This window comes from Budorcas taxicolor, chromosome 23, assembly GCF_023091745.1.
Source record: "Budorcas taxicolor isolate Tak-1 chromosome 23, Takin1.1, whole genome shotgun sequence".
Classification (NCBI taxonomy): Eukaryota; Metazoa; Chordata; class Mammalia; order Artiodactyla; family Bovidae; genus Budorcas; species Budorcas taxicolor.
This window is the reverse complement of record NC_068932.1, coordinates 43,536,481-43,561,788: the sequence shown is the minus strand read 5'-3', so window position 1 is coordinate 43,561,788 and position 25,308 is coordinate 43,536,481. Positions and strand designations below refer to the sequence as shown.

General features: G+C 57.4%; 1 protein-coding gene across 3 annotated transcripts in view; it reads left to right on the top strand.

Annotated features, from left to right (window-relative positions):
* Window positions 1–25,308, top strand: part of FAM53B (family with sequence similarity 53 member B) — a 149,840-nt gene that overhangs the window by 88,831 nt on the left and 35,701 nt on the right. For 2 of the 3 annotated variants that reach the window (XM_052660685.1, XM_052660684.1), the window contains one exon: window positions 4,871–5,649. In XM_052660685.1, the coding sequence (XP_052516645.1) occupies window positions 4,871–5,649 (779 nt within the window). Of the gene's footprint in view, window positions 1–2,698; window positions 2,808–4,870; window positions 5,650–25,308 lie in introns of those variants that run through there. The other variant, XM_052660686.1, reaches the window with a different exon arrangement.

The following is a 25,308-nucleotide window of genomic DNA, read 5'->3' as shown; positions in this document are numbered from 1 at the left end:
CCTACAAGAGACATTTTATGTGTTAAGGTCCTGTAGATAGCATATTAACAAGCAGAGACATTACTTTGCCAACTAAGGTCCGTCTAGTCAAGGCCATGGTTTTTCCTGTGGTCATGTATGGATGTGAGAGTTGGACTGTGAAGAAGGCTGAGCGCCAAAGAATTGATGCTTTTGAACTGTGGTGTTGGAGAAGACTCTTGAGAGTCCCTTGGACTGCAAGGAGATCCAACCAGTCCATTCTGAAGATCAGCCCTGGGATTTCTTTGGAAGGAATGATGCTAAAGCTGAAACTCTAGTACTTTGGCCACCTCATGCGAAGAGCTGACTCACTGGAGAAGACTCTGATGCTGGGAGGGATTGAGGGCAGGAGGAGAAGGGGATGACAGAGGATGAGATGGCTGGATGGCATCACTGACTTGATGGACGTGAGTCTGAGTGAACTCCAGGAGTTGGTGATGGACAGGGAGGCCTGGCGTGCTGCGATTCATGGGGTCGCAAAGAGTCAGACACGACTGAGCGAATGAATTGAACTGAACTGAGAGACTTCCTCTTTAACACAGGAGTAGTTCCTATAGGGGGGCAGGAACGCGTTCGAGTTAGCCACCCAACCCCAGTTCCCACTGGGGATTTGAGAGTTAACCTCAAAACAAATCACATGGGGGACTTACCTGGTGGTCCAGCGGTTAAGAACCCGCCTTCCAATGCAGGGGACATGGGTTTGATCCTTGGTTGGGGAACTAAGATCCCACGTGCCGCGGGGCAGCTGAGCCCCACGCGCCACGATTGCTGAGCCTGCCCACCGCAGTGAAGACCCAGCACCGCCAAAAATAAATAACAAAACAGCAACAACCACAAAAATTGTGTGCACACCCTTCTGTACGTAGATATTAGTCACGCTCATTCCTGCAGTCGCTCTATTAAGCTGTAGTTTTATGGGCTCTTCAGGGCTGTGGACGTGAAACCAGGAGCCCTCGAGGGCTGTTTCAAGGATTTTCAAGGAATGCCTTGGTATCCCTGATTCCTGTCTGACTTGTGCCGTGACGGGAGGTTTAGCATCTGCAGCATGGGCCTCCTGGGGAGACCACGTGCAGACGGAGCCTGGACACCAGGCTGGAGTGTTTGCCACAGGAAGCTGCTGCAGGGGACGGACTGTGAACACGTGGGGGCCTCCGAAAGTTCTCTGGAGAGAGAGAGAGAGAGAGAGAGAGAGAGAGAGAGAGAGAGGAGATCGGACTGGACTAGGGAGCCCCGAGGGGTCTAGTCAGGAAGCAGCGAGATCACAGGTGGCCACTGCAGAGCAAAGGGCCCTGCTGAGTGAGAGAGACAGAATGTCCATCCCTAACTGGCTCCTCTGCCATCCCCTTTTCTCATGGTTTCCCAGAGATGGGAAAGTTCCAGGGCGGTGAGGTAAAAAGGGAGCAGAAAGTGGTATCTTCTGAGGACAGAATCCCTCTCCTTGACTTCCCTGGTCTCCCAGGGCCTGCGAGAGAGACCATTTCTCGCGGGCTCCTGGCTCCTCAAGTCGGGGCTGTGGTGGCGCCGTCTTGGAGCCTTCACCGCCTTTGGTCGGCTCCTCGGTTCCTTGCTTAGCTGGCCACTGGCCCACTGGGCACCTCAGGGCCTTGTCCCGAAAGAGCAGTCCATGGCGAGCATTGTTCGGCAAGGACTTCCTGAAAGACCGAAGGAGCGAACCCAGAGGAGGATGGGGCCCTAGGCCCCAGCTCTCCACATATTTGTCCTTACCGATAACGTAGAAACTCCAAGAAACGAAAAGGAGAAAAATCAACTAGCTCTCTGCCAATTGACTGTGAACATGTGGGCTTGTTTTCCTTTTTATCTTCCCATATAACATACATGTTTTACTAAAGAGGAGTCACGCTATCTTTATGGTTTTATGTCCTCTTTCTTTATGTCTAGTATTACATCATTAACATTTCCCCACATCATTAATATTCTTTGAAACTGCTTTTTTCATGTTCCATGTTATTCCTTGATGCTTTATTTAACCACCCCTCTCCCCCATAGGACCTTTTTAGTTGTGTTTATCATTTTGCTATCACTCATGTCATTTTGTGGAGAAGGCAATGGCACCCCACGCCAGTACTCTTGCCTGGAAGATCCCATGGATGGAGGAGCCTGGGATCGCTACAAGTCGGACGCGACTGAGCGACTTCACTTTCACGCATTGGAGGAGGAAATGGCAACCCACTCCAGTGTTCTTGCCTGGAGAATCCCAGGGACAGGGGGGCCTGGTGGGCTGCCGTCTGTGGGGTCACACAGATTCGGACACGACTGATGCGACTTAGCAGCAGCAGCAGCATGTCATTTTGAAGAACATCATCATATGTAAATCTCCACTTGTTTTTGGAGAATAAGTTTTCTTCTTCTCAATCAGAGATGGTCGTGACTAAGTCATTGTTAGTTTGTATTTGTTTTTTAATTTTACTATTAGTTTACTGAACTTTCAACTGCTGACAAATGTCATGTTGAACCTCTTTTGAAAGAATGGTGACTCCTTGAGGAGTAGTGTATAATGAAGACCTATTTTGAACAATGCACGCATCTAAGTCGCTTCAGTTGTGTCCAACTCTTTGTGACCCTGTGGACTACAGCCCTCCAGGCTCCTTTGTCCAGGGACTTCTCCAGGCAAGAATACTGGAGTGAGTTACCATTTCCTTCTCCAGGGGATCTTTCTGACCCAGGGATCGAACCTACTTCTCTTTATGTCTCCTGCATGGGCATGCGGGTTACCACCAGCACCACCTGGGAAGCCCATTTGGAACGAAGTAAATGCTATTTGCAAAAAGGTAAATTTTGGTAATGCTCTGTCAGGTTGGTTTAAAGAAACACGTATCAAGACTGGCCACGCACCAGGGCCCAGGCAGATTTCAGAGGTGAGATGAATTGGACAGTTAGCATCAGTCCTGCTTTTTTCCTGGCTGGCCTGACGAGGCAGGTCTCTCTCCTGCATCTCCAACTTCTAAGGACCATGGCCCCCCCGACACATGGGAACAGCCTCTGGACAACTTATGCATGTCCCCTGCCCAGGGTCCCAGCCCCTCAGGCTCCGAGTCCCATGGCTGCATAAGGGGCCCTCAAGGAAAGAGCACATGTTGAACCCCTCTGGCTTTTCCTCTGGCTCGTGACGCTCCCCCAACAAGTAGCTGCTGGCCGTGACATTCACCATGGGCTCAGTCCCTGCCTCAGGTGTGTCCTTCGGGCCCTTTGAGGAGTGGCCCCTGGTAGAGGAGACGGTCCTCCAGTCCTTGCTGCACTCCTGTAGGTGATGTCACAGGTTTCTGAGCGATGGCCGATCTTGTATGACTGGTAGACTCCTTGAGGGCAGGGCCGAGGTGAGATTCCCCTGTGGCTGCCTCAGTGCCACTGTGTAGTGAAGAGAGCAGAGGGCTTTGGGTCGGGCCGGCCTGAGCTTGCATCTCTTCACCTGTTAGCTGTGGCTTCGGGGCCACTACCCCACCTCCCCAAGCCTGGGTCTCCCCATCTGGGCAGCAATGGTAGCCATGCAGGGCACACCGCAGGTCACACCCACCACCTGCGGGGGTTGCACAGTAGTTGACTGCGGTGCTGAGAACCAGCGTGCGTGAAATACCTGCTGACTGTCATTTCAGGTTTTACTTCTACTACTGACTGACTGACTCAAACCATACTTTTCTCTGTGTTCGCATTTGCAGAGTTTATGAAGATGTGGAAATTAGAGAAAACCAGAAACATGCTAACATGTTGATTCCCAGCAGCACAGTGTATTTCTTAACTCTGCTTTTGTATTATTAACTGTGTCAGGTTTGTCTTTGAACTCCTCAGATTCTCAGCACATGGCCTGATTCCATAGCAGAAAAACAACACATAGTTCCTAGCAGGGTTGGCTTGTTAGTCCGTGAGTTCAAAGAGATACCCCAATATGTAGGTTTAAATTGTACACTTAGGTCTCTTTGCAGCCCAAAACTGATTCTATGGACTTTAGCAACCTTGTCCTAGATTTTAGCAAGTGAACACAAGCAAAGTCCTCAGTGATTGGCAGCTGTTGTTGTGGTTGGCTGTGGAGCATTTTGGTGGAGGGGATGTAAATCAATAAAATATCCCGTTTCTATTGTCTGCCTTCGTTTTAAAGAGGGAACTCAGGTCAGCTAACCTGGCAGCGCCACCAGCCACTCTGGGGATCCTGACAAACTCACCTTTGGTCATGGTCTTCCCCCAGGCTGTCGAGTCCCAGCCCCAGAGCAGAGAGCCCTGAGATGGGACGTAGCAGACGCGTTATCCCTGCTCTGCTGCAGGCCAGGGCAGAGGCCGGGCAAGTCAGTTTCGCTTCTAGAGGATGAGAGGCCTTTGGGGTGAACAGTAGTGCTTCAAACTGTCCTGGGTGGCTAGAGCTTCTGCAGTGGCTCAGTGGTGTAGAATCCGCCCGCAGTGCAGGAGCCACAGGAGACATGGGTTCTATCCCTGAATCGGGAAGACCCCCTGGAGGAGGGCATGGCAGTGGTCCTCTGTATTCTTGCCTGGAGAATCCCAGGGACAGAGGAGCCTGGTGGGCTACAGGTCCATGGGGTGGCAAAGAGTCGGATGTGACTAAAGTGACTTAGCGCAGGAGGCCGTGCAGTATGTTGGAAAGAAAACCGTGTCAGGAGTCGTGGGGCTGCCCTGCGTCTGACTCAGCACCTCGGGACTCACGTCCGTCCCTCTGAGCCTCAGTTTCTCATTTGTAAAGCGAGGCCAGACTGGATGGCTTTTTTAAGGGCCTTTCTGTCTGTAACCTCCTGTTTAAAACGGGTTCTTGGTGAGGTGAGAGAGGACCGGCACGAAGGCCCTTCTCAAAACCCCGTTTCTCTCTTTTTTTTTGTCATTTCCGTACCAGAAAATGACAGATGGCGAGACCTGGACAGGAAGTGCCCCCTTCAGATCGACCAGCCGAGCGCCAGCATCTGGGAGTGCCTGCCGGACAAGTGCCAGGATGGCGCCCTGTGGCACCGGGAGGCGGCCACCGCCTGCGCGGTCACCAACCTGATCAAAGACCTCAGCCTCAGCGACCACAACGGGCACCCGTCCGCGCCCCCCAGCAAGCGCCAGTGCCGGTCGCTGTCCTTCTCGGATGAGATGGCCAGCTGCCGGACGTCGTGGAGGCCCTTGGGGTCCAAAGTCTGGACGCCGGTGGAGAAGAGACGATGCTACAGTGGGGGCAGCGTGCAGCGCTACTCCAACGGGTTCAGCACCATGCAGCGGAGTTCCAGCTTCAGCCTCCCATCCCGCGCCAACTCGCTCTCCTCGCCCTACGACTCGGTGGGACTCCACCCACGGCCCGGTGGCCCGCCTGGCCCGGGGGCGCCGGGCCCGGCCACCTGCGGACAGGCGGGCGACCTCTGGGGCCCCGCGGCAAGCCCCGTGGGCGGCCGCCGGCTGGACATGCAGCGCTCCCTGTCCTGCTCACATGAGCAGTTCTCCTTTGCAGAGTACTGCCCGCCCTCCGCCAGTAGCACTCCCGCCTCGACGCCGGAGCCGGCCAGGCGCTCGGGTGGGCTGGCCCGCAGCCGCTCCCAGCCCTGCGTCCTTAACGACAAGAAGGTGGGCATCAAGCGGCGGCGCCCCGAGGAGGCACAGGAGCAGAGGCCCTCCCTGGATCTTGCCAAGATGGCACAGGTAAGAGCTCCCTCCCTGCCCCGCCCCGAGGAGGCACTGCAGAAGCCAGCAGGGGCGTCTCTGAGCCTCCCTGGCTCCTGGTCCAGCCTGGGCAAGGGCAGGGTGCCCACGCCGAAGAGGCCCGGGAAGCTGGTTCATTCCCTCGTTCTTAAAATCTGATACGGTGAAAAATGAAATCAAGCCCCCCACCCCCCACCCTTAAAGCCATTGCCATTTCAAAGCAGAAGCGCTCTCTCCCGGCGCTAGCAGTGCTGACTGTGAGGAGTAGACAGCTAGGAAGAGGCAGGCGCAGCCTCACAGACGCTGGGGGTCCCCTTCTCAGGGGCCTCCCCCAGGAGCCCCCGTCCCCGCAGCTGCCGTAGGAACTGCTCACACAGGCGGGTTCAGCATTACTCAGATCATGCTGATCCCGAGATCACGGCAGTGAGTGACGGTTTCAGAGGATGAGAGAACAGGGGCAGGGTAGCGGGGTAAGGCACGCACTCTTGTGATTGAGCTGCCAAAAGCGTGCGTCCAGCAAGAAATGGTGCTCATCCTCGCTGTCCCTGGAGGTGCAGCCTCTGGCCATGCGTCCTGTCACTCGCGCATCATCCTCTGTGTCTCAGGGCCCTGGCTGCCCTCTCTCGTGCTTGGCCTCGGGTGTTGGTTTGAGTGAGCTGAACTTGGAGTTAATGTACCATCATCAGAACAGTCTCCAAGCCGGAGAGCTGCCTGAGTTGGTTCTCACTGGGGAGTCCCAAGGGTCAGAGCCCCAGGAGCAGGGCTGGCCCCTCGAGGACAGACGCGCATGGTGGGTTCTGGGTCCAGGGGGTCCTCGGGTGCTCAGGGCCATCTTTTCTAGTCTCATTATCTGAGCTTCAGTCGCGGCTGGCCTTGAGGGAACGGAGACCCGCTTGGCGGTGAGAGGTCAGCCTTGCTTGTGAGCATGTGGCCACGTCCAAACAGGCAGGCTTGACATGTCCACTCCTTTCCAGGCGGGCCTCACTGCCTTCCTTCGGTGGCCAGTGCTGCCTTTTCGTCAGGCCTCCTTTCAGCTGAGAATGAAAAATACAGCTTCTGTTGATGGCATTTTCTCCTCTCTCCCTTAGTCCTCCATCCCAACCTACAGATCCCCACCCCCAAGAAGAAGAGAGGCAGGTGTCTGTGGTCCAGAGCCCCCGCCTGGCCCCCAGGTCCGCTCTTTCTGGCCACCTTTGTCTGAGAGCCCAGGCCCTGGCTCTGGACCAGCGCGTGGTGCCTGCCTTTCTCTGTGCCCATGGGGTTCCTCTGGGGAGGACCCAAAGGGAGGACCCAGCGGGACCCCCGCCCCCAGCCCTCCGATCACCGCTTTCCCTTCCTCCCCATCGCTGCTCCAGGTGAGTCCGAGCTGGTCAGCGATCTAACACATTCATTCAGGTTGGACAGGCAAGTGGAATTTTCCTTCCTGGAGAAATGTAAATAGGTAAAAATGCTGGAAAGGTGACAGATTTGGGCAAAGAAAATCTTCTGAAGAAAATCCAGAGCCACGAGTTCTGGGTGCGATAAAACGGCTTCAGTTAAATTTTTAATGCTGAGCTTATTTTATTAGCTAAGAAGCTAGATAGGTAATAAAAATAATGTACACGTGTTATTATATTTTACTGGCCACAAGTTGGAATAACACCACGGGCATCGTCGGACACATTTCCTGCCCTCACTTGGGAGAAACCATTTAAAAATACATTGTTTGGTGGGGCCATGCCCAGATGTATAGATTGCTTCATCGGCTCCAAACAGGCCTCCGAGATCCTGAGGAGGCTGCCCTCTGTCCGCCTGTCTTTTCCAGCCAAGGCCTGGGGAGGGCAGAGTCCAGGGAAAGCAGAGAAGGGGCCCCTGGGAGGCAGGTGGGCCTGAGGGCTGCAGCCAGAGGCCTGGAGACAGATGGGCCCGAGCTGTCGCCCAACTGAGCCTCTGGACCCAGCCTGCCCTCTTCCCGTGGGGTGGCGCCTGTTTCGACTCCCGCGCTGGATGACTCATGGCCCTGGAAAGTGGGCCTTGCTCCTCCGGGAACCTCAAAAAGCCAGGCCCAGGGCGACGTCTGTGCATCTGCAGAGCCCTGAATGCAGTCTGGAGCATGTAGGACCCCTGTGCCTGATACCCTGTGAGCCGGTGTCGCTGGCGCGGGACTTCCTGCCCCCAGACCCCGTCCTCCGTGTGGGCTCCCCGCATCAGTAGCCACCGGGGCGGGCGTCCTGTGCCGAGGGTCAGCCCTGCTCCTCACGTCCTGCTCTCATTCCCTCCGCTGGACCTCAGACCCTCTCATGGGTCTTTGGATCTTGGTTTGTACGTTTGTCTACCTGGCGGGAGGGGTTCCAGGTGAGCTTCGTCCTCCGGGAGCCCCTGTGTGCATGGGCTCTAGGCCCAGGTGCTTGAGAGACTCGGTCTGCAGGTGCAAAGCGAATGTGCTTTGGTTGGACCTCTGGGATGATGGGCAGCTCTGAGAAGCCGTGGCCCGCCCCCAACCCAGTGGTGCTGACCGGGGCTGAGACCTTCCCCAGGGTCCATGTGTAAGCCCCCAGGGGCACCCCAGAGCCTCTCTAGATTGTCGGTGGAAAAAGGACCAGGGAGAGACCCCGAGAGAGGCAGGCGGGCGGAGAGACCAAATGCTGTGAGGTCCGGGCCTGCCTCATGCCCACAAGGAGCCCGGGAGCTGTGGGTGGGCCCCGCTCTGAGGGGCAGGCTCTCAGCTGGAAGCCTGGGGCGTGAGGGTAGGTGTGATCTCGGGCCTGGGCACCCCTTCTGGAGTGTGATGTTCTCCTTTAGGTCCTCACTTGGCTGGGCAGGGAACATTGATAAATCAGACAGCCTCAGAGATGGGGCAGAAGGCTGGTGGCCCCGGGAAAAGTGCTTCACATCTCTGTATAGCAGATAAATACTGTGCCAACCACCGCCATCAACATAGGACTGCTGGGAGGAACAGGAAATCACGTGTGTGCACATGTGTACGTGTGTCGAGCAGATGTGTCCTTGTGCCTGTGTCCGGGTATATGTATGTGTGTAGCTTACGTATGGAGGTCTGCATATAAGGGTCTGTGTGTGTCTGATTATCTGTTGACACACCTGTGTGACTCTGTCTACACGCACATCACCCGTGCTCTGGCCCTCCCCGCTCAGGGAGCTGACGGATGCTGACCGTCGTCATGGTGGGGGTCCCAGGGCTCGCACTGGGCATCTCCAGGGGCAGAAACCGGCCCCGAGGGCGATGTTCTGCAGACTCCCCTCTTCATTCGTCCATCTCTTTCCTTCTGTTTTCAGCACCGCCCCCCTCCCTTCTGTCCTGGCCACTCACTTCTTGTCGATTCCTCTTCTTGCCTCATCCTTGGCTTCTGGAAATGGGAAGGAGGCCTGGCCTGCGGCTGTGTTCTGCTTGCAGTGGGCTCTGCGAGGAGGGCTGGGGGTTGTGAGATGGGGGCGGAATCTGAATCGCCACCTGCCCGAGGAGGCGGGTCGGCGCGAGCATCCTTGTCTCGTGTCTGTCACCTGGGGAACCAGGATGGAGGGGACTGTGGGAGCCCGCCGGGCACCCCTGCCCACCCAGCCGGGGTGCGGGCACAGCGGTCCAGCTGGTGGCAATGGTGGCTCGGCTCCCACAGCAGTGGGGTGGGGGTGGGGGCGGGGTGGTTAGCAATTGCTTTCAGATTGTCTTTGCTGCTTCTTTTTTTTTTAATTCTGAATATAATTTTTTTAACTTTTTATTTTGCATTGGAGTCTTGCGATTAACAGCGTTGTGTTCATCTCCTGTGCACGGCAAGGTGACTCAGCCATACATATCCACGTGTCTCTGCTGCTTAAAACCTGCATGCCCTGCTCTCAGGCGGGGGAGCTGGTCTCGAGTGGGGGGAGGGTGACTGTGGGGAGGAGGCCCTAGGGGGCGGATGACGCAAGGACCTGGCCCCGAAAGGCCCTCTCTCCCTGGAACTGCAACTGCAGCTGCTCCGTCCACAGAGCAAGAGGCTCGGAGGCGGCCGTGCCAGATCTGACCCTTTCCTCGACCTCCCCGAGCCGCTTTCCTCGGGCCCCTGCCGCCTGGTGTTGTATATGAAGCCTCAGCCTCCCTTTTGCAAAATGGCAGCGTGTGCCAAGGAGGGCAGGGCCCAGCCTGAACATGTGAGTTGTTTATTAGCGGGACTTTCACTGACAGGATTATTAGCTCCTGCTTTTTTTGAAACCTAGTCTGACCGCCCAGCATTGGTTGACTCCCAGCAAGCCCTGGGCTGCACGTGGCCACTCAGACCTGGATCAGGTATGTGAGTGTGCTCAGTCGTGTCCGACTCTCTGCGACCCCATGGACTGTGGCGTGCAGGCTCCTCTGTCCATGGGATTCTCCAGGCAAGAATCCGGGAGCGGGGCTGCCATTTAAAAGCAACAGTTAAAGATGAGCCACCAAACGCCGTGCCCTGGGTGGGTGTCACAGGCCCTGCCGTGTTTTTTAAGTCCAAGCTGGTCATCTTGAAAGAGCAACAAGTTGTATTTCCCACAGTGCCTCCGACGGAAGGGAGATGCTTGCAAGGAGGAGTCCGAGGGTTGGAACAGAGGTTTGATTGATCGCAGCGGCCCACACACTGTGGGCCCGCACCTCCCAGCACAGGCCGCTGAACAGGCAGCAACTGTTGTGTTAGCAGATGTTGGAGGGGCCTGTGAAAGCTGGCCAGGGGGTAGTTTGGGGTAAGAAAGAAGCCTGAGTTGGAAGCTATGCTGAGAGCCGGGGCCTGCAGATGGGTACAGGGCTGCGTGGGCTCTGACGGGGGAGGGCTTGATGCGTGAAGTCGCCGGAAGGGTCATCTCAGAGGCTCGTCAATAGCTCATGCTGCTCTGCCAGCAGGGTCCCTGGGCGAGGTGGCTCCTGGCTGGCCCCCTGCCCCCTTCTGTGTGCGGAGGGATCGCCTTTCCCGAGGGGTGGCCCTCACCCCACCTGCCGCACTCCCTTCTTGCTCGGGCAGCCTGGCAGCTGCAGGCCAGCTGGGCTTTCTCTTGGCAGGGTCCCTGGGCCCAGGCCGGGTCGCCCAGGCCTTTATGGCTCTCTGTACCCCTCTGCCAGGGGTGGCCACCTCCTCGGCTCCAGCTTCCTGCCACGTTGCACCCTCAGCACCCTTCCTGACAGCCTGGGGAACCCTGCAGACAGCAGGCAGAGGAATTCAGAGGTGGGTCGCCCTCTACAATGCGGAATGCGGATGGGTGCGAAGATCTTAGAGGAACAGTCATGGGAAGCCCTGGAGTTCCAATTGAGATGAAATAAATGCTAAATAAGAGGAAAGGCCTGGCAGTCCGGTGGTTAGGACTTGGTGCTTTTTCTGCCGTGGCCCAGGTTCAATCCCTGGTCAGGAAGCTAAGATCCTGCCAGCCGCGTGGCATGGCCAAAATTTTTTTTAAAAAGCCAAGCCAAAACCCACTGTGGATGCGTAGGAATGGTTGCTTCTGATGAGGGAACAGGCTGGGTCTGAACAGAGGAAGAGGGCCCTTGACACCCGGGCTGTCAGAATGACGGATGCCCAGGGTGGCAGCTCCTGCTGTGCCCAGGACAGGTACTCCGGTTGAACTCACAGGCCGTCTAGAATCTCCCCTGCAGCGGTCTTCACAGCCGCTGCTAGTTGATACGCCACCTCTGCCCTTGTCCACCCCTCGCTTGAGAGTCAGGAGAGAGTTGGTGAGTTGCCCAAAGTCACGTGGCTCCCTGGAGGAGGCTGGGAAAGCCGGCTTTGGGGCTCTTCCTGTGGCTCAGTCCACCCCCAGGCGCCCTTCCCCGGTGGCTCACGCTCAAGGGATGCAGAGGCCATGGAGGTGAAGCATGAGCTCTGGGGTCGGGGGGGCTTGGCTCCCCATTCCTTCCCTTGTTTGAGCTCTTGGTGCCCTTGGGCGGGTCACCTCTGTAAGCCTCCGTTTTGGTGTCTGGAAAGCGTGGGAATGACCGTTTCGTTTCCCACGGGTTTGGACGGGACTCTGGTGGTGTGGGTCCAGCCAGGGTGATGCTGTAACAGCGGAGCTGCTCCCCGCAGCCTGCCTCCTGGCTCCAGATGAGAGCTGGGCTCGCCACCCCTGGCACAGGGGTGCTGTGACCCCGCGGCCTGGAACAGGGTGAGGCCAGGGCGGGTGACCAGTTTCAGCTCTCTCTAGTCCTTCTTTCCTCTCCGAAACACCGCAGTCCTTTTCTCTCCAAAAAAACCCAAAAGGGGTTCTCAGAATTTGAGGAAACCCCCTGGATCCCTCCTGTGTCCCTAGGCACAGCCACCAGGTTGCATAAGCAATCTGCTTAAGGTCACTCGGATCAGGGCCGAGTGTTGACACAATAGCTTTGATCTCCCAGGAAAAAGAAAAATAGAAGGAGTTCAACTGGGGACATGCCAGGGAGGCAGCTTCTAATGCCACTTGGTGATTTTCCATGCTTTAATCAAGAGCCTCGCTGAGCCGAAGGGTGTTTGAGGTGACAAAGCTCTGGGGGGTTCACAGGAGTTGGGGGGAGCCCGCTGCATAAGCCAGGGGCCCAGATGAGCCAGATGAGCTCAGGGTGTCCTCGCCTCGCTGGGCCCCACTCTGGTGCCAGGTGCTGAGTTGGCCGCCCCCCCCTCAGGAGGCCAGAGCCTGTGGGCAGGTGGAAAGCACGTTGGAGAACATCTTCCCATCCCGCTTGGTGAGAAACGTCTAGAAAACGTCTCACGTGGTGCCGGGCGTTTCCCAGGGAGGCTGCTACGTATGGCGGTCCCTGCTCAGTGGCCCGAACCCTGTGTCGGGCAGCAAGTGAATGACCAGGAGCCTGGCGCGACGTGGCAACTGTACCCTGTCCAGGTTACTGCATGCACTGGGCCATCTCTGGGGCGTTTAAAGGGGCCAGGCTTCTGGGGTGTCCTCTCAGTACCTTGGAATCACATGAGCAGGGCCATAAGCCGTGAGGCAGCCATGCCAGTGTGCACACAGGGGCTACTAGCAGAAGTGCGTGTGCAAAGGTTGGAGTCAGGAGGGGGCGGGGAGGAGCCCAGTGCGCCAGGAGCAGGGCCAGGCGGAGCAGGAGGAGCCCAGTGTGCCCGGAGCAGGACTAGGCGGCAAGGGCCCTGAGCATGGGGGACCTTCTTGGCAGGCCCTCTGAAGATGCTTGCCTTTTATTCTGAGTGCAGTGGGGGGAGCCTTAGAGAGTTTTAAGCAGGGGAGTAACAGCCCCCCTCCAGCAGCGTGGACTTAGGGATGGGGCTGGCTGTTGGCAGGCACGCTAGTATGGACCAGTGTGGGCACACACCTCCTTGTAAGGGGTGCAGACATCCCAGAGGTATGGCCAGCAGGCTCAGCCAGGGGATCGATTTTGCACCAGCATCCCAAGTCACCGTGGTCACAGACCTCACTCACAGGGCCGAGCATCCATCACCCTAATCCCCAACGATAACGTTCCTTAAGCTGCTGTGTTCAGAGTTGGCTGGCGGTAAGGCCCTCGTGTTATCCCACCTTGCTTTGCCTGTATTTCTCTGTGATCTTCCCTCAGTACCAGTGACGGGTAGCTGATCCCCGTGATTCACTTTGTTTCCACACGTGTCCTTGGAGCTATCCTGCCCCCGACCCTTTGCGCATCAGGCTCCCTCTGCCGTCCCCGGGAGCTCTGTTCCTACCCTTCCCGTCACCCCTGCCTCCAGCCTCCATCTCCTTTGCTGAAGCGTCCCTGCTCTTGTCCACTTGAATCTGGGTCTTCTCTCCTGGACTCGGCTGGGGACTCAGGGCCACAGGAGGTCTTGCCCGCAGCCCTGCAGGCTCATCCTGCTGGGTCACATCTCAGGGGTGCCGCGTTGGGTCTGTTTACGTTGCCTGGGGCGGCATCTCTGGAAAATGAGAACCTACCCACACAGCCCAGGGAGCCCCGCGCAGCTGGGAAGGATGCAGGGGAAGGGGCCGCTTGACAGAAACCCGGAAGCAGTCCAGCGTTCCCGTCCTATTCCTCCCTCATTGGGGATGTCGGGGTCACAACCCCCGGGAGGGCGCTCCACGCCCTCGGTGAGCCGGTGGGTCAGCCCCTGGGAGGCCCAGAGACCGGGAAGCAGGGAGCCGTGTCCCTGAGATGGACGTGATTAATTACCAGCTGATGTGCCTGCCGCCTGCCCGTGCCTTCCTCCTGTACAGGCTGCTGGCTTACGTGCGGACTCAGGTCGTATGAAGTTAGGCCCTTTGGTAACACAGTCCTCGGTTGTCCTCAAGCGTGGCAGCGACCTAGACTCCCTCAAACATTTTTGTGGAATCAGCTGTCCTGAGTTCCTGCCCTCTTCTTGCAGCCTCAGGCCCCTGTTGAGAACTTCAGAAAGCGAATGCCACGCAAGAGGGCCAGTCCTGCGCTGTGTCCCAGAGCTGGCAGGAACTGGGTTTTGCCTGGACTCGGGAGTGGGTGTTAATTGCCTATTTATGGCGAGAAGATTAACAATGCCTCCTTTGAAAGTTAGGCTTAGTAGCACTCTTGGATAATTCCTGCTGGGGAGGGAGAAGGGTGGCTTTTTTTTTCCCCTGCCTTGGAAAACAAAAGGAATAGTTGGTTCCAAAATATAACGAATCACCACGAGCTTCATCTGTGAGCAGCAGCAGTGAGCTCACATCGTCATATGTCACTGAAGGCCACCAGGCCCAGCCCCCTTCCCTGAAACAGTGCAGGGGCCTGTCCTACGTTTAATCTCTGTTGACTGGGTGGTGGCTCTGGCGGGGGTGGGGGGTGGGGAACGCTGCAGCTGTTTCCTTTCCAGAGCCCTGTGCCTGGGGAATGTGCCAGGCTGCCTGGATTAGCTGGGACCCTCTGCAGGGGGCGGAAACCACCCCGTGGGTTGGAGAGTTCAGTGTGGACGATGGTTAGGCAGGTTCCTGAAGACCGAGAAAGGGAGATGCTCCCACGGTGAGGGCCACAGCGGGAGGGGTTGCCCTTGGGAGGGTGGGGCTCGGCAGTGTGGGGTCCGCAGGCCCACCAGGGCTGAGGACAGGGAGGGCCGTGAAGTGGGCTCCGTGAATGTTGGAAAAGCTACAAATTGGAAGCAAGTGCTGTGTGTGGACCAGACGCTCTCGAGGGGTGAGGAGCAGAGGCGGCCTCAGGAAGCAGGCAAAGTGATGCGCCTCCTCCAGCCTCGAGGGCTCTCCCAGCCCGTCCGTGGGCACAGCCTCTGGCGGGGAGGCACAGATGGCAGAGCCCCACCCCCGGTGCAGAGTGCAGAATGGGAGAGGGCCTGGAGCTGACCCTTGGTGCAGGGCGGAGGGGCTCGTCATCCTAGGGCCCTGCCATGGGCGGACTGTGCAGACCCGGGCAAGCCCTTTGCCCTCGGTACCATCCGGCATCCTCGGCCAGGGGAGCTAGGGGCCTGCCCCGTTCTCTTCTTCACTCCGCACCACCCTCGTCTGCACTCATAGATGCTTCCCTGGGGAACTGCTGGGCACCTGGCACTCGGGATGAGGTCCAGGGGCGTTTTCTGCAAGACACACACCACTGTCACTTTCGTATCAGCTACTGTAAAGAAAGGGGATGGATAAGACGCAAGCAACTTAGCACAGACTCCCTGGACATGAGTTTGAGTAAACTCCGGGAGACGGTGGAGGACAGAGGAGCCTGGTGTGCCGCAGTCCGTGGGGTTGCAAAGAGTTGGACGTGACTGAGCGACAACAATAAGCCAGCCCAGAAAAGGCAGGATAATTTCCGATGGCATTGTGTGCTGCCAAGAAACTCGAGCAGGCTGGTGTGGTTTGGAACGCCAGGTGGGAGAGAGGAGGTGGAAGGGGTCACCTCCGGTTGGAGGGATGGGGAGGCCCCCCCACCCCGAGGAGGTGACCTGATAGGAGGACACCTTCAGCTCCCTCATCTTCGCCCACCAGGCTGGCTGAGGCCCTGGGGAGCCGGGTCCGCAGTCCTCATCAGACCGGCCTGCATCCATAGCAGGAATAGGAGGGAGTTCGTCTTTCTGACCCTCCACCACCGCCACCCACCCCCTCCCGGGGTGTGGTCCTTTATCCTCCCAGGAGGGTTCCTCTCCTTCCTCTTCAGGGAAGAAAATTGAGTGTGGGCTGTCTGCTCACTGCCAAGTTGGGAGACCCCTGAGGGGCGCCCTTCAGCCCCCATGACCCGTGGGCAAGACCTCTCCAAAGGGCCCCTGCCAAGGGTGGGTCCTGCCAGCCCTTGCCAGCCAGGGGCCTGGGTGAGGCTGGGACCCAGGCTAGGCTTTGGGTTCCCTGCAGGTGGGGTGGCCCAGGGCCTCAGGACTTTCTCAGGAAGCATGGCTGTTCCTTGTCTAATCCACTAGGTTCACACACGGATGGAGGAACCTCGATGTTCTGATGTCATCCCGTCTCAACAGACTCATCCTCCCAGCCCTTGGGCAGACAGGCTTTGCATTTCTTTCTTTCTTTTTTTACTTTTGCCCGTACCATGCAGCCCAAAGGGGCAGACTCTCTCGGAGTTTGCTCCAACTCACGTCTGTCGAGTTGGTGTTCAGTCACTTGCATGTTATCCACCCTCTTTCTCGACAGTAGCTGATACGAAAGTGACAGTGGTGTGTGTGGAATCTTAGTTCCCCAACCAGGGATCGAACCCTCGTCCCCTGCATTGGAAATGCAGAGTCTTAACCACTGGACCACCAGGAACGTCCCAGCTTTGCCGTTCTCGAGTTGTGAGTTTTTGGGCTGGAAAACCAGGGCACCGAGGTTTCAGCACCAGGGCCTCCCTTGGAGGCTGTTTCCACTCTGCCTGAGGACTGCTGCGCAGCTGTCATGATCCTTATCGGGATCCAGATCCTTCCTCGGTGTGGGGCTGGAGCACACAGGAGACAGACCCTCGGTCTGGCTCTGCCATGCCCAGGGGAGGTCCATGAGGTCCTCTGACTGTCCATGAGGTCCTGCAGGTGGACACATCCCCAGTCTGAAAGTGTCCTCTTAGCACCCAAAGCAGAGCCTTCGTTACCTGTTCCTGAGATTTGCTGGGGGATCTCTAAGCCCTTGGCCATCGCCACCCCCTCGTCCCCAGAGTGACTCGTCTCCTGGGAGGGGCGGGTGTGGCGGCCAGTCCTGCACTTGCCCCAGCCCCAGGCCTGGCCGGCCTGCCCTCTGACCCCCAGCCAGGCTGTCCTGGACACAGGCCCCTGGTCACTCCTCTCCCGTCCCTCCTGGAGTCTCACTCACCCTCTGAAACGGTGAGCAGGCCTGGACGTGGGGAGAAGGGGCCTGAGAAATGGGCCTTCTGTGTCCTGGAAGGGAGATTCCTGCAAACCCCTTCCTGAAATGACTTGGCGAACAAGGTGCAAGGTGACCTTGAGGGCTTGCTGTGCTGACGGCCTAGCCAGGCCGGGGCTGTGCTCACACTCACGTGAGGGGCTCTTCTCTCCCCATCACCCTGATCCCTTGTCTGCCCCTTTCTCATGTGGGCACCCTGGGAAGATTCCGAGCCCAGGGCAGGGCCCTCGTGGGCCGCCTGGGTCTTCTCCCGTCACATGTCCCCTCTGGAAAGGACGGGTCCCCACTGGGACCCAGGGCCGTGGTCCAGTCTTGCAGACGCTGGGTCCACCTCTGGGCCCGCACACCTTCCCACAACCCTTTGGTAGTTGGGACCAGCTTTAAACAGGCCTAATCCACCTGGAGAAGTTCCATCTCACGTTAATCTGGAACAATCTTGAACAATGGAAGTTTCCAAGAATTGATGGCAGATAGAAATAGGAACAGGTATGCAGGCTGGGGAGCCAGCAACAGAGAATCCCCTTTTTTGTTGGGTTTAGAACCAGCCCGGGCAGGTGTGGCACAGCGCAGCATGTTGGGGGTAAGCATTTCAGCAGAGGTAGGCTGATTATGCAGCATTAACTGTTTGGTGAGAGGAGGGACATGGCTTCTGAAACGATGTGAGGTTGATTGTGTCACTCAGCAGAGACACCAGAACTTCAGCATGACACATGCAGGGAGCCCGTGAGCAAATACTGTGCCCATGTCCCCCCCAACACCTAGGCCAGTGGGTGGTGGAAGGGTGGGTTCTGGACCTGGAGGGGCATGGCGGGGTAACTCTTGCCAGCTGGGGGCCCTGGGCACGTCACTGTCCCTCTCTGGGCCTCTGTGACCTCTGCTGTGCACTGTGGGCTTTGAAATTCCGGGGGCATCTGGAGCCGGCCGGGTGCACAGACACCCTCCGGAGGTGTTGGCCCCTGATCAGTGTGGTCACCCCTGTCATCACTGGTATTTCTTTGACTTGTTACTGCTTGTGACCTTGAAGTTTCAACATTAGCTTGATGGGCAGCCCAGAGAAGGAAGCACCAGGCCGCCAGGAGGCCCGAGAGCGGCCGGGAGTCTGGAGCGGAGGGTGGGGAGGGCGGGTGCTTGTGAGTTACCTGCCGACTCTGGGCAGGTGAGGTAGGAGCAGGTTTCCAGGAGAAACTCACCCATCGAATGTTCTCAAGACAGCCCCGTGAGATCGACACATCTTATCCATTTTAGAGGCTGTAACTGAGTCTCAGCTCCATGCAGTGGAAACAGAATATGAGCCGTTGTTTTGAATTTTTAAATTATTTTAAATTTTAAAATTTCTGATTATTTTAAATTCTCTGGTTATTGTTGTTCAGTCCCTCAGTCGTGTCTGACTCTCTGCCACCCCACGAACTGCAGCACGCCAGGCTTCCCGTCCTTCATCGTCTCCCAGAGTTTGCTCAAGCTCATGTCCTTTGAGTCGGTGATACCATCCAACCATCTCATCCTCTGTTGTCCCCTTCTCCTCCTGCCCTCAATCTTTCCCAGCATCAGGGTCTTTTCCAGTGAATCAGCTCTTCGCATTGGGTGGTCAAAGTATTGGAGCTTCAGCTTCAGCATCAGTCCTTCCAATGAATATTAAGGACTGATTTCCTTTAGGATGGACTGGTTGGATCTCCTTGCAGTCCAAGGGACTCTCAAGAGTCTCCTCCAGCACCACAGTTTGAAAGTATAAATTCTTTGGCACTCAGCCTTCTTTATGGTCCAGGTCTCAACTTGCTAGTAGCCACAGTTAAAAAGAAAAAAAGAATAGGTGAAATTAATAGCATCTTTTATTTAACTCAGTGGATCCAAACAGTGTCATTTCAACATGCAGTCAGTAGAGATCAGTCGTTGGTAGAGATGTGTGCTCGTTTTCAATATATCAAGTTTCCATGTACAGGACGTGTGTTACGGTTACTATACATCCCAGCGGGACTGGCCACACGTCCAATGCCCGGTGGCTCCTCTCGTGTGCACTTGGAAGTGGGCCCCCTGGCCCCCCAGCACTCAGGCCATGGGGTGCGAGAGCAGGTGTGGACCGGCCCAGGGGCAGAGTGTGGTTCCTGAGCAGTCCTGTCCCTGGAGCTTGGCCACTTCCTGACCACATTCTTCCTAGGAGATTGCATTTATGGTTCTAGTTTGTGCCCCGCTGTGCAGGGCAGACCTATAGGAAGGTGGGGCCTAGGCTTCAGCAGCCTGGGAACATCAGACAGGGCCCCGCCCACCATGGGAACCTTCTGGGCCCTCAGGCTCCAGGTAGCAACAGCCCTGTGAGCTGATTCTAATCGGCATGCATTGACTGGGTGCCATTTTTGTGCAAGGGCCTGGAGCAGGGGCTTAGGGGCTCAGCACACGTAAGACCCCGGCTGCACCTTTAAGGAGCCTGCAGGCTACAGAAGGTTTGGGTGGGAGCAACTCTATCTAGGCAGCCACCTGCAAGCTGGTGAGGTAGTTGTGTCCTCTGGGGGTTTGGGTTCAAGTTCTGGACTCATCTCTTCATTCAGCCACTGGTGACCAAGCTCCTGCTGTGTGTTGGGCCCCTGGAGGCTCCAGGGCTGCAGCAGGAGACGGGGACCCTCCACCTCAGCCTTCTGGAAGTCACAGCATCAACACTTGATCACGTAGAAACATGGAGACTTTGACTGGCGCTCGTAGCTCTGCCCTCTGTGAAAGTGAAAGTCGCTCAGTCGTGTCTGACTCTTTGTGACCCCATGGACTATGCAGTCCATGGGATTCTCCAGGCCAGGATACTGCAGTGGGTAGCCTTTCCCTTCTCCAGGGGATCTTCCCAACCCAGGGATTGAACCCAGGTCTCCTGCATTGCAGGCGGATTCTTTACCAGCTGAGCCACAAGGGAAGTCCAAGAATACTGGAGTGGGTAGCTTATCCCTTCTCCAGCAGATCTTCCTGACCCAGGAATCGAACCGGGGTCTCCTGCATTGCAGGTGGATTCTTTACCAGCTGAGCTGTGAGGGAAGCCCAGCCCTCTGTGCCTTTGTCTTTTTTTCTGCTTAAATAGGATCTGTAGTGGCTGTTATTGGGCTTAAAACAGGACGATGACCACTGTAAGGACCCTGCGTGGCACCTGATGCACTCTGGAGTGCTCCAGGAATCCAGCAGTCAGGACCAGGGACGCCTGGTGGGTTTGCCGTGATGTGTGCAGGGCTCTCCACTTCTTCGCAGGGGAGCCACGATGCTCCCTGGTGGGCCTAGGCCTGGTACCCAAGCCCCTCCTCAGACCATGCCTCTGCTGGAGGGCAGAGCAGAGACAGGGCCCCAAGATGTTCCCTTGACCGGAAACTGACTCGTGTGGCTGGAGCTGTGGTTGGGATGGCGCATGGAGCATTGGGACTTTGTTCTGCATGCCATCGGGAGCCAAGGACAGTTCTGAACAGAACAGTGGCGTTTTGGAGCTCTGTCTGGCTGGGGGTGGGTTTGCAGGGAGCCCCCAGGGCAGACAGAGAAGGATGGTGCCTGTGTATTTAGTGGCTCTCATGGAGATGGGGACCTGTTGGAGTCCCAGTCATGCAACGTGAACTGCTTTGGGCCCAGGGCCTTTTGGGGAATTCCTTGCCTGGTTCCTCCAGGCCTGAGTGTCTAGGGCCTAGAGGAGACAGGGGAGCCGCTGGCTGAGTTGACCTCTGCAAGGCCACCCTATGAGCGCTTCCCCCCACTTCATTAGGGAAAAAGGAGGGTGACCTAGTGTGTCCTTCGGGAAGCGAACTGAGCCAGAAAGACCTTCCTTGTCCTCTCAGGAGCTGAGGAGGCCGGAAGCGACCCTCCTGAGCAGTGAGATGATGGGACCTCCTGCCTCAGTTTGGGTCACCTGTCTGGTCAGACTGTTGCCATGCCGTCCCTTCGTGTTGAGACCCGTTCGCCGGAGCCCTGCACCTGTGTGGCCTGAGCCCCACCCTTTGAAACTTGGGTCCACGTGCGAGGATAAGACACACTGGTGACTCTCGCTGTGTGCGGCAGTGTGTGCTCTCTGCCTGTGTCCCCGCGCTCCACGGACCCGCAGGGGGCTTGTGTTCATGTAGTCACGTGATGTCGTGATTACAGTCCCCAAAAGTGAAGATCGCTGTTTTCATTTTGCAGAATAAAAAACCAACATTCAGAGTGGCAGCCAAGCTCACAAGGTTAGGCGTGGCGGGGCTGTGCGGTCCAGGTTCTCGCACTTATCAGGGAGTCAAGGCAGGGCTCGGGGTGCCAGGCCCATTCCATCATCTCAGGTGTCTGTGGCGAGGTCAGGGCCAGAGACTGGAGCTCGGTGTGAGTCTTCCCTCCTCGGCTGTGATGGGCCCGTGGCGGGACAGCCTGGCCCTGGGCGCTCTGGGCTCTGCTTGAGGACAGTGCAGTGGCCCAGACTCAGGGGTCAGGCAGGGCCCAGTCTTGGGGCGGCAGCTGGGATCTCACATGACATCTTGAGGGAAGCCTGACCTGGTCCCTGCTGCGCCAGCTGTTAGAGCTGTCTAGACGGTCTAAGGTGACAGTTGTCACCATCCTAGAAGTAGGCTAAAATTGGAATATCACGGAAATCTGAAACTTCAGGTCGAAGTCATGACACTGAGCAAGTGCCTAAGTGGGGACACTAATGGTGGCCTTGATGAAGCCCATGGACCTGCACGAGGAGCCCCAGGCTTTTTTTTCTTTTTGGCTGCACTGCCTGGCATGTCGGATCTTAGTTCCCTGGCCAGGGATTGAACCTGCACCCTCTACATTGGAAGTGTGACGTGCTAACCACAGGGAAGTCCCAGCCCTAGGCTTCTGAAGAAGTACCTAAGGCTTAGTATGAGAGGCTGGTGTGGGGGAAAAAGACAGCCCCCCCCTCCCTGGACCTTCCCGACTGCCAGGGCCCTCGAGCTACCCCGCAGTGCAGGCTGGTGCCTGTGAGACTCATCCAAAGCCAGCCAGTGGGGAGGAGGGAAGACGCGGGTGGAGTCGGTCCTTGCCCCGGGTCTCGGGATTCTCTGCGGGGCCCCTGTGGAGGCTGGGCCTTCAGGGCAGGGGACCTCCCCTTTATCCCCAGTCTGCCCGGGTTTCTCTTCTTCCTTGTGGTTACGGATGGGACAGAGGGCGGTTGTGAGCCCCTCTCCGCCTGGGCCTCCCTGACCCTCAGTCTTTGACCCTGTGCCAGGGGGTTCTGCAGGGACCACCCTTGTCCCAGAGCGGAACCTCAGGGGATTGGAGGCCCAGTGTCTGTTGAGTCCTGTGTGGGATGTGACTTAATGGTTTATAATAATAGATTTGCTATTCTAACTAGCACTCTGCCGAGAGCACCCCTGGGATGCTGAGGGTTCAGTGGTGCCCCGCAGTTAACGGCCAGTGCTTTCAGGAGTGCTAGCAGCTGTCATCTCCAACCGTGTAGACTCGGGTCAGCAAACTCCCATTACCCACTTTTGCAAATTGAGTTTGAACGGTGCACAGCCATGCCCGTGGCCTGTGGCTGCTTTCACGTCACAAAAGAGACCACGTGGTTCTCAAAGCCAGCAGCATTCACTGTGTGTCTCTCGCAGAGACTATGAGCAGCCCCTAACGAAGATGACCCCGTGCCTCAGTTTCCCCATTTGGAAAGCTCGACCGGCATTTCTTTGGCAGCTTCTCATGAGAGTGGGTTCCCCAGGAGGGCCTGGCGCCGTGATCGCGGCCATCAGGAATGTGAGGGGTGATGTCAGGCGGTCCGCCCCGACTGTCTCAGGCTCTGCCGGCTGCAGACTTGGCCCCCCCACTGGGGATCCCCTGCTGGCCCAGCAGTTAGGACTCTGCACTTCTACTGCTAGAGCCCAGGTTCCATCCCTTGATGGAGAGCTAAGATCCCCAAAGCCACACACGGCTGAAAACACACACACACAACAAAAAACAAGGAGGTGCTGGCAAGGGAGCTGGTTGCTCCTGGCTCACCAGGGCCCTGGTGTCAGGATGAGCCATTCAGTATCTCAGCACACAAAAGCGTGATACCTTTTTAAGAAAATGAAAAACCGCCTCCTGTCAGCAGCGGCCTGGCTCTGGAGGCTCTGGCTGGGTTGCTGGTCCAGGCCCCCGTGCTCCTATCTCCTCTCCTCCAGGCCACCCTCCTGTCTCTGCCGCCACTCTTGCTTGGAGAGCCTGTGGCCGCGGGGAGGCTGGTTCACTTCCTCCTGCTTTCATCCCCTCCCCCGGCTCTGTTCTCATCATCCCTCGAAGAATTTCGGGTGAGGCTGTTCTGCCCAGGCTGGTAGGACGCAACTCAAGATGCAAGGGGTTTTCGTCACTCAGGACAAACCCCTGGAATGTTTGCACTGGCTGGGGACGCAGCAGCCTCCCCGCTGCCAGAGGTGTCCTGTCCCTGAGGCAGATAACCAGCTGGGAAGTTGCTAAAGGATATTAGCTCTGTGGCGACAGAACTTGGCCCAGCGAGGTGGGTCTGGAACAGCATTGTGAAAATAAGGGCGGGAAGGCTGGCTCTGACATTTAAGGGCCTCAGATGGCCGCGGTTTCCATCCTCCTGCCCCCCCTCCACCAGCTCAGTCAACAGAGGCTGGCCTGTCCCGGGGCCGCCCCGCGCCTGAGAAATCTGAAGGCGGCCCTCGGAGCCAAGAGGCTGTGGCCGGGGCTGGAGCGCCTTCGGGGACCGGGAATGTGGTCGGAAAGTTCTTAGCACGACCAAGAGCCACTTCCACCACCGCGGCGGCTGGCGTCGGCCCTGCTGTGAAGCCAGCCGGCCGCGAGCAGATGGGGAGAGGGTTTCGGTGTAGGCGCGCGTCTCCCTGAAGAAGCCGCTCCCTGCAGGTCCCCTCATCCCCCAGTTTGTCTGCAGGGGGTACCGTGCAGTTTGCAGTCCGCCGTATCTATGGTCGAGAAGCAAGAAGACTGGGGTCGGGGTGGAGTGGGGCTCACGGTTTTTCCCAGAAATTGAGCTTCACAGACTACAAATTCTGTGAACCTCAGCCCCCTGAGCTGAGCTGCTACTGCGTCCGGGATGCTGGGGAAGGGTATGTGTGTGGCCAGCAAGTGTAGCCCCCGCCCGGGAGAGACAGACACGTCCGCAGTTAGCCAGCACAAGGCATCTGCTAAACTGAGGTCCCAGGAGCATCCCAGGCTCCTCCTGGGAAGCGCTGGGTGGCAGTAAAGAAATGCCTCCATCAGCCTCGCTGTGGGCTGGGCGCCACTCTGGATGCTATGTAAGAGCTCCCTCCCTGCTCATGCCAGCCCGGGATGCTCTTAGCATCACGTCCGGTACTGCCAGGGACCCAGGAGCAGAGACCTGAGGAGTGACTTGCCCCAGGCCATGGAGCCAGCCCTCACCCACCCACCCCCGCCCTCAGCAGGTGTGGGGTTTGAACCCAGGTGGTTCTGCTGAGAGCGTGTGCTGCTAGTGTGCAGCCCAACTCGGGAGGTGCAGGGAGGGGTCCAAAGGCTGGAGGTTTTCTAGGCAGAGCCAAGCAGCGGGGCGTGGAAGGGGAGGAATGCAGCTCTGGAGTCCTGCCACGGGCGGCCCGTGCCCTCACCTCCCTGCCCCGCAGCCTCCCAGGAGCGCATGCGAGCACCTTCGTGCCCGTCTCCTAGGTGGGCCCAAGTGGACTCTTGTCCTGCCAGGCTTGTGCAGGAGGTTTTCTGAGGTCCAGCACTGTCGAACAGGTCTCACGACTGGGAGCTTCTTCGATCCTGAGCTTGTATCTCCAGGAGGTAGAGGAAGCAGTCGTGTGGAGCCAACCCCTGTGGCCTCGAGAAGCACCATTACTGTGTGATCAGGGCTGGACACAAGGCAGTGGGCAGGAGGGGACCCACTGACATCTCCTCTGGGGCCAGTGCTCTGGGACCCTAGCAGAGTGACCCTTGGTTCTGGTCCTGAGCCTTCCTGGGGTGGCACATTGTCAGGCAGCACAGAAGATGACCAGGCCTCCCTGCTTGCCCAGTAGGAACCGCCATCTCCAAACATAGTGTTTTCTCGTGCCGACCTCCCCCTCTCCCTTGCGCTGGACAGTCTGTGGGTGAGGGTGGTCACTGACCTGCTTCTTCTCAGGCACCTCCAGAGTGCCCACCCAGTCCTGTGGTCTTGAGATTAGTGATTAGAACAGCAGCTGCCAGGCAGAAAAAGGGGCAGGTGAGAAAGAGCCCTAAAGTCTGCCAGAGAGCCGTGGAGCAGGCTGGCTGTGAGCGAGGCCTTTGGAAGCAGACAGAGAGCTGGGTGTGGGTCTGGCTGTGGGACCCTGAGCCTCGGTCTCCTCGTCTGTGAAATGGGTGTGGTAACAGGGAGCTCAACGAGGTGATGTCTGTCTTCCACTGAGGACGTAGTGGCGCGAAACACTCAGTTCAAGTCAGTTAGCAATGTTGGAACGGGGACAAACAGTTGTATATCAACCCAAGTAATTTTTCCAGATTCGTTATTGTTTCTTCTGGCTACAGAGTTGCTGCGTGTATATATGTATGCCGAGTCATGTCAGTCGTGTCTGATGCTGTGCAACC